At 34.4% G+C, this 9,362-nt stretch overlaps 1 protein-coding gene across 1 annotated transcript; it reads left to right on the top strand.

The window, feature by feature from the left end:
- Positions 1 to 455: 455 nt before the first annotated feature.
- On the top strand, positions 456 to 2,131 carry LOC109150164. The gene is made up of 5 exons (XM_019298070.1): positions 456 to 519; positions 607 to 1,415; positions 1,457 to 1,709; positions 1,773 to 1,930; positions 2,036 to 2,131. The coding sequence occupies exons 1-5, from the start codon at positions 456 to 458 to the stop codon at positions 2,129 to 2,131; spliced, it is 1,380 nt and encodes a 459-aa protein (XP_019153615.1).
- Positions 2,132 to 9,362: the final 7,231 nt, after the last annotated feature.

Below are 9,362 nucleotides of genomic sequence, written 5' to 3'. Positions count from 1 at the left end.
TATTTATTTTTGTTGAATAGTTAATTTTAGTGTAGTACTGTAAAGTGCGTTTAATTTTTTAAGTGAATTTAATTTTTTAAGTGAAGAGTATTGTAGGGATAAAGATAGACTTATAAGGTATTCCAAACAAGAAACACATGTCGAATTTTCCTTGTTTAGTAACATGTGGCAACCAGATAGTGAGTGCAGTGGTCGGTCATGTCATGTGCTTAAATAACACTAATCGAGGGTGATGAGACTGATGGACTATCAATATATGCCAAGGGCATTCTTGTCTTTCCTTTGCTTTGATTCTGTTATAACTGCCACTATCCTCTTTATATTCTAAGCTTCTTTACTTTCCCAATTGTAAGAACTATTGATGCACTATCAAATGAAATGCCAATGACTCTCTTCTTCTTTTCTCAACTAGAACAATGTTCAGCTGGTAGTTATTAAGCATGCATCATTCCAACATGGTATCAGAGCGACATCGCACTTACGCCACCGCCGCGGTTATGGATGCCGGAAACGGCGAAGGTACATCAGCTGGGAATGCCGGAACTCCGGTCAATTAAACTGTTGCAAATCCAAGTTTCTTCAATTGGAGTTCATTTCACCGAGCAGACGAATTCGACGATCCTCTATATCTCCACATTACGGAGAATCCAAACCTAATCCTTGTTTCACCTCCTTTATCTGAGTGCAATTATGCTTCGTGGAGCAGATCCATGAAGATTGCTTTGGGAGTAAAGAACAAATTTGGATTTGTGAACGGAGACATTCCAAATCCAGGTGAAGGAGACATCAAATACGCTATCTGGAAGAGATGTAATGATATACTTTGTTCTTGGATACTGAAATCACTGAATTCAACGATAGCAGAGAGTGTTTTGTATTTTGAATTTGTGAAATACATTTGGAAGGCTCTTAAGAAGAGGTACTCACAAGCAGATCCACACAGAATTGCAGAAATTCAGAATGAAATCTTTAAGAACATGCAAGGTAACATGACTATCAATGAATACTTCACTAAATGCAATGCTCTATGGGAACAATTAAATGCAATGAGGCCTATGCCTATTTGTGAATGCTTACCTAGATGCTCATGTAGTCTAATGAGTAAAATAAAGAAGGATAGAGAGGATGATCAAGTCATTAGATTTCTGGAAGGGCTGAATGATGAATTTGAAACCATAAAATCAGGTGTGTTAGTTATGGATCCTATTCCTGCAATGAAGAAAGTATTGAATATGGCTCTAAAATTGGAAAGAAAGCTTAATGGTTCTGTTAGCCATAGAAACAATGAAATTATTCAGTCCAATGCTGTTCAGAATAGTTCAACTCAAAGCATAGATGATCAAAACATTGTGGTCGTGTCAGCCTCATACAACAAGAAGAGATTTAACAACAATGGGGGAAGGATTGTACTTACTGTAATATGCTTGGCAACACTATAGATAAATGCTATAAAAAGCATGGATATCCCCCTGGTTGGGTAGCTGGTTATAAGAGCAAAAACAAGCAGGGTCAGGACAATCAACAGACAGTAAGTGGCTCAGTAAACCAGGTTGGGGATATAGGACTTTCTGCTGATCAGTTCCAGAGATTGATATCCTTGTTGCAGAATCAAAATCAAGGACACCAGGCCTCCACTAGTGCAGCTGTGACAATCAACAAGTCTGGAATAAAATCAGACTTCAAGAATCTGCCAAAAGAATCCCAAGAAGGTAGGTCCATTTCTAACCTCTTTGTTAGTTGTATTCTGAATTGTTCTAATGTCTGGATCCTAGATTTAGGAGCAACTGACCACATTACATGCTCCTTAGAATATTTTGAAAGATATCACAAAACTCATGATATATCAGTTCAGCTACCTAATGGAAAATCATCAGTGGAAGTCACTCATATAGGGGATATCAGGCTCCATTCTAATTTGTTGTTGAAGAATGTTTTATACATTCCATCTTTTACCTTCAACATTGTATCCACTAGCAAATTGATAGAATAAGGAAGCTGTGAACTTATTATGACTGCTAAGCTCTATCATATTCAGGGTCCATATGGGATAATTAGTGGTTTTGCTGAAGAAAAAGGTGGACTCTATTTGCTTAAAGATCCCCCCTACAAAAAGAGAAGCTCAGCAGCTTGATAGTAATCCACATAGTCAATGTAACAGTGTGAACTTACAGTTGTGGCACAATAGACTAGGGCATTATCCAATGAATAAGATTCAATTCTTGAATGGAATAAAACATACTCAGTTTCATAAGGTAACTAACTTTACCTGTGATGTATGTCATTATGCTAAGCAAAAGAGATCTGTTTTTCCTATCAGTACATCTAAAGCTGAAAAGTGTTTTGATTTAGTTCATATGGATGTGTGGGGCCCTTTTGCTGTTGCTTCTTTAAAGGGGGAACATTACTTCTTGAAAATTGTTGATGATCACAGCAGATTTACTTGGCTGCATTTGATGAGACACAAATCAAAAGTTAAAACTTTGTTTTAGAATTTCTACAGTTATATTGAGACACAATTTTCAGCCAAAATTAAAGTGGTGAGAACAGACAATGGTAGTGAGTTCTTTATGAGTACTTTTTTTTAATGAGAAAGGGATTGCGCATAAAAAATCCTGTGTATACACTCCTCAGCAAAATGGGGTTGCAGAAAGAAAACACCAACATGTTCTGAATGTAGCAAGGGTTCTCAGGTTCCAGTCTGGCCTCCCTTTAGAATTTTGGAGTCAATGTGTCTTGCATTCTTCATACCTGATTAATAGGCTGCCCACTCTCGTAAACAATGGAAGTTATCCTTATGAGGTTTTGTTTGGAAAAGAAATAAGCTATGATCAGCTCAGGGCCTTTGGTTGCTTATGCTTTGGTGCCATTGTCTCACAAGGAAGAAATAAGTTGATGCCTAGGGCCAGAAAATGTGTTTTTTTTTTTGGGTTTTACTGCAAATGTCAAAGGATATATACTTTATGACATTGTTGACAAATCTATGTTTATCTCCAGAGATGTTCATTTCTATGAAGAAGTTTATCCTTTCAAGGAAATCAATTCAGACACCAAGCATGAGTCACCTCAGATTGACATATTCAACCCTTCTCTACCTTTAATTCCCGTTTCAGTTGGTGTAGATGTTGTTTTTTCCAGAACTACAGACAATCATGCAAGTCCTAATACCACACCAGATCCTATGCAGAGTGAGCAGAGAGACATTCCCATGGAGATCAATTTGGCCACTGAAGCCTCTGATGAGACAGTCTTGGAGGAGACCCCTCAAGAGGAAAGTGGAAATCATTTACAGCCTAGAAGATCTGGGAGAACAAGAACTCTTCCTAGCAAACTACAAGACTATTACTGTTAGTTCATGATGAGGGATAAGGTAAACAAGATGACATCCCCACACTCATTAAACAAGGTCATTTCTTATGATTCTTTATCTCCCAATCATAAGAAATGTGCTTCATTCATATCCTCCATCCATGAGCCACAAACTTACAAAGAAGCTGTTCAACATAAACCTTGGAGGAAAGCTATGCAGAATGAGATAGAAACCCTGGTTGCCAACAACACTTGGACATTGACTGATTTACCAGCAGGAAAGTGTCCAAATGGCTGCAAATGGGTATACAAAGTCAAACATAGAGCAGATGGATCCATTGAAAGATATAAGGCTAGGTTGGTTGCCAAAGGATACACTCAGCAGTTAGGGATTGATTACACTGAAACCTTCTCACCAGTGGCCAGAATGACAACAATTAGGACATTCCTAGTTGTGGCAGTGGCAAAGGGTTGGGATATTCAACAGTTGGACATCAATAATGCTTTCTTACATGGAGACATAGAGGAGGAAGTTTATATGGTTTTGCCTCCTGGTTTCCAGAGCGACAATCTTAAGTAAGTGTGTAGACTTCTAAGATCCTTGTATGGCCTAAAGCAAGCCAGCATACAATGGAATGCTAAACTAACAGTTGCACTAAAATCTACTGGCTTCTATCAATCCATAGCAGACCCTTCATTATTTACCAAGACTTCAAAGACTTCATTCACAGCTTTACTCGTATATGTGGATGATATCTTGGTGGCTGGGACAGATCCATCTCAAATCAATGAACTAAAGTTGTTTCTAGACAGATCTTTCAAAATAAAGGACCTTGGTCACCTGAATTATTTTCTAGGCATTGAAGTTTTGAGAAATCCTACTGGGATTAACATCTGCCAAAGGAAATACACATTGGAGATCCTGAAAGAGAATGGCTTCTTGGAGGCCAAACCTGCAAAGACTCCTGCCATTACAGGCCAAAAACTCATCAGTTCAGATGGGATTTTAATTGAAAATCCTGAGGTATACAGAAGGTTAATTGGTAAGTTCCTATACCTAGCCAATACAAGGCTAGATATCTCACATGTTGTTCAAAAATTGAGGCAGTTTGTTGATAAGCCCACATACATTCATTTGACAGCTGCTCACAGAGTTCTAAGATACTTAAAGGGGTCTCCTGGGAACGGACATTTCTATCCCTCAAACAATCAGCTCAATTTGCAAAGTTTTTCTGATTCTGATTGGGCCAACTGCTTAGAGACTAGAAGATCCATCACTGGCTACTGCATTTATCTTGGGGAAGCTCTGATTTCATGGAGAACCAATAAGCAACCCACAGTGTCAAAATCCTCTTCTGAAGCTGAATATAGGGCTTTGGCTTCAACTGCATGTGAAATCCAGTGGCTTCACTACTTATTAGCATATTTGAACATCATTTTTCACAAGCCAAAAACTCTTTTATGTGATAACTTGTCTGCCATTGCTATAGGGGAAAATTACGTCTTCCATGAACGCACTAAACATATAGAATTAAACTGCCACATTATCAGGCATAAGGTGCAAGAAGGGTTGATCAGATTGTTGCCTATTCCTTCACAGAAGCAGATTGCAGATGGATTCACAAAGGCCTTACCAAAACCAGCGTTTGATACTTTCCATTCTAAGCTGGGCCTTCACGATGTTCATGCTCCAACTTAAGGGGGGGGGGGGGGGGGGTGATGGACTACCAAATATATGCCAAGGGCATTCTTGTCTTTCCTTTTCTTTGATTCTGTTATAACTGCCACTGTCCTCTTTATATTCTAAGCTTCTTTACTTTCCCAGTTGTAAGAACTATTGATGCACTATCAGATGAAATGCCAATGGCTCTCTTCTTCTTTTCTCAACTAGAACAATGTTCAGCTGATAGTTATTAAGCATGCATCATTCCAACATAGACTAGGGTTAAAAATATGCCAAACTCTTATCAAGAGACTTACAACTTAGTTTAGTTTGGACCTAGCTTGGCCTAGTCTATTTAGTAAAAAAGTCAGACTTAAGTTTATCTTAAAGTCTATTCAACTACACACGCACCCATGCGCGCACACACACATACATACACATATGTATATAAGGACCATGCCTTTCGCTCGACGATGTGAAGCATTGGTGCTTCACACTTTAATATTACAGAAGAGAGCGAGGCCCAGTTAAGGGACCATCCCTAGTGATGCGTTAAGCATGACCAGATTGATATTGATAAGTTATTATATAAGGCATACAAAATAGAAAAAACATTCCACTTTTTGCTACACTTAACTGAGAGCATGGATGCACCTCTAATACACAGCCGATCACCTATTCCCACCACAACTCCCAAGAGCTTCTTTAATATTAAAAGCGAGCTTGCGAGGGAACCTGCCCTCTACTCGACAACGTGAAGCATTGGTGCTTCACGCTTTAATATTACAGAGCAGAGTGCAGGGTCAGTTAGGGGACCTCCACTGGTGATGCCATGAGTATCACCGATTGAATTAGAATTATAATTTAGTGGTGTTATAATAAGACTACAGTGTGTTTAAAATAAAATTCAATACAGGTGTCACTGTAATAAGACTACTGTATATATAATGTCGAATGAAACTGTAGTTGAAACAAAATAGAACTTTAATTATGCTGAAATGAAACTATAATGTATATAAAATGAAACTGAATATGTTATACAGACAGAACTAATTACATGAAACATGTGCCTTTTCTTATCATTAAAAATAACGACACCGGTTCGAACCATGGTCCACAGTAAAACTTGCCTTAAGTTCATATAATAGGCTCATGCCTAATTTGTCAAAGTTTGACCCAATCTGACCTATTTTCATCCCTGGATGAGTCGTGTTAGATAGTTATAAGGTAAAATCACTGATTTATACTGTGGTTAGATAAAATTAGGAATTTGCATACAAGATTAACAATTATTGTGATATGGTCGGATTATGTTGATTGTATAACCCCATTATATGAATCTAAATCCGAACCTAATTTGAGAAATATTTTTAATAGTCAAACTTGTTCCAAACCCGATTAGCACACAACGAAACTTATTCAATTCAAATTTGATCTGGACATGAATTGTTTCATTGTCATATCTATTATATTAAGTAATGTTTAATTTCTCAACTATTATGTAGTATTTTTTATGTGAGTCAACTATTATGTAGTATGATAATACATCTATATCATTTTAATTGGGTGTTTACAGAATCAAATTCCGGATATTACTTGGTAAAGAGTGTTAAAAAAAATAAAGTTTAATTTTAATCAAAGAAAGGGTGGAATTTGATTGGTGTGTAATTCATAGGAATCTCAACTTGAGCAGCTTCCTCCTGTAGAGTCAGAAGAAAGCCACGCTATTCCTAAAGTTAATGGCAACTCAAACTAGTTTAATTCTATAAAGTAGTAAATAATATAGTGCGGCCTAAAAGGTTGGTCCATTATGTGTTCATTATTTGACCAACCTGCTAGGCATTTTCAAAAGACAACTTTTTCACCAGATAATTTTGAAAGAGAAATAGTACTACCCTACCCCATTTTCTAGCTTGATTATTAGTTAACGAATACGATTCAATTTATTTATATTTAATTTTTCATAATATTTAATTAGTGTTATTATATAAAATTTATAGAAAATTTCACCATGTTGATTGGCTTGGTGTCTTTTCATACTTAGTACCATTCCACTAAAGTGAATGGTAAAAACATTGAGTTTGTATCAGGTATATGTCTCATTTATAAACTCTAAGGTTATCCTCATCTTTGCAGTCTTCTTTTAATTTTAAAGAAAGTCATATTATTAAATTTGTAATTTTAGTATTCACTCTCCATCTATGTGATTATCGCTCTTCTTAAAAAAATGGTCTAACTATCACATCACCTTATACAAATTTATTTCTTTTATCAATAATAATAATAATTATAATAAGAGTAAATACCAGCAGAGGTCCTCCGACTTTGATGGCACTGCCACTTTTAGTCTTTAATTTTTAAATCAATCACTTTTAGTCCTCTTACTTTTTATTTCTAGCCATCTATGGTCATTTTGATATACTTGGCTATCTAATGTCATTTTCTCAAGGGTAATTCGGTCCTTTCATAATTAATTTATTAATTATTATATTTAATTTCCTCATCAGAATAGTCAAACAATGGTTTCTCCACGAACATGTACAAAACCAGCTCGTGAATCCATATATGCATTCACAATTCGTCGCCGCTTTCATTGGGGAAACCATTGTTTGACTATTCTGATGAGGAAATTAAACATAATAATTAATAAATTAATTATGAAAGAACCAAATTACCTTTGAGAAAACGGCATTAGATGGCCAAGTTTAACAGAAGGACCATAGATGACTAGAAACAAAAAGTAAGAGGACTAAAAGTGGCAGTGCCACCAAAGTCGGAGGACTAAAAATGGCAGCGCCACCAAAGTCGGAGGACCTCTACTGGTATTTACTCATTATAATAATTATAATTAATAATATATAAAAGACAAAAAAGGCATGTGTAATTCTGACAGCAGAATTGCAAATATTTACCATTCTGCTTGTCAGAATTTGGTATTTACTCATTATAATAATTATAATTAATAATATATAAAAGACAAAAAAGGCATGTGTAATTCTGACAGCAGAATTGCAAATATTTACCATTCTGCTTGTCAGAATTGCAATGTGTACAACAAACAAATTACAAAAAAAAAAAAACAAAAAAAAAAAAACAAAAAAAAAATTAAATTAACAAATAGAATTGTAAGTGTAGGAATTGCATAGATGAAGATAGCCTAAAACAAAAGAATTTTTTTAAAAAAAAAATACAAAAGCATCGAGTTTTTACCAGGTTTCATTTATAACTTGCATAAATAAACTAATATATAATTACTTATATGGGTCTCATTTAAAAAGAGAAGAAGGGTGCTATCTTTTGTTTTGTATTGTGTTTCTTCTCTCTCTCTCTTTTTTTTTTTTTTTTTTTTTCTTATTTATTTCTTTTCCCATTTTTTGGAAAAAAAGATAAGAAAAAAAAAAAAAAAGAAAGAAAAATGTAACCAGGAAAGCAGCTCACTTTGAGGATTCCACTAGGGAGGAATCTTTAAGTGGAAGTCTCTCTAAGAATCTCTTGTGGCATGTTTGGTTCATGGAATAGATCAGGAATGGAATAACATTTCTTGGAATAGACCTATTCCATCGTTTGGTTGGATCATTTTGTTATAGGAATAACATGCCTAGAAATGAGCTATTACCTTCGCAAGGGTAATAGCCATTCCTAGGGGGGCCTTGGTATTAGCTATTCCATGCCCTTGGGAATAACTTTTATATCACAAATACCAAAAATACCCTTTGCACATTATATAATATTTATATTTATTTAATAAATATAATGTATTATATAAATGTATATATTTAATTAATTATAAATTTTATCCATCAATCTATATATATATATATATATATATATATATATATATATATATATGTAAATAAAAAAAATTATAATTGTATAAGACTCCTTAATTATGAAGCCTTGGCTCCTAAATTAAGTAGTCTGCCCATCTGCATGCCTAGCGTATGGGCATTGCAAGCTTGCCTAGCGGATGAGCATTGCAATTGAAATTATGGAGCCTTGATGCTCCTTTTATAAGAGCCTCAAGGCTCCATTCTTTACTTCTCCAACCGATGTGGGATAAGTGAGAAAATAAATATAAATATAAATATGTATTTGTATAATAATAATAATAATAATAATAATAATAATAATAATAATAATAATAATAATAATTATTATTATTATTATTATTATTATTATTATTATTATTATTATTATTTTTATTCTCTCTCACACACACATGCATATACATATATATAAATATAAATAAATAAATAAATAAATATAATATATATATATATATATATATATATATATATATATATATATATATATATATATATATATATATATAACATTCAGTATATCATATTTATTATTATTATTATTATTATTATTATTATTATTATTATTA

Source organism: Ipomoea nil, unplaced genomic scaffold (genome assembly GCF_001879475.1).
Source record: "Ipomoea nil cultivar Tokyo-kokei standard unplaced genomic scaffold, Asagao_1.1 scaffold2216, whole genome shotgun sequence".
Classification (NCBI taxonomy): Eukaryota; Viridiplantae; Streptophyta; class Magnoliopsida; order Solanales; family Convolvulaceae; genus Ipomoea; species Ipomoea nil.
Note: the sequence above shows the minus strand (reverse complement) of the source record. Positions and strands in the feature narration are given on the sequence as shown.

Coding starts and splice junctions, on each gene's coding strand:
- LOC109150164 (XM_019298070.1), top strand. CDS start 456: ATGGTATCAGAGCGACATCGCACTTACGCCACCGCCGCGGTTATGGAT. Junction 520..606: donor GGATGCCGGAAACGGCGAAG/GTACATCAGCTG, acceptor TTCACCGAGCAG/ACGAATTCGACGATCCTCTA. Junction 1,416..1,456: donor GGGGAAGGATTGTACTTACT/GTAATATGCTTG, acceptor TGCTATAAAAAG/CATGGATATCCCCCTGGTTG.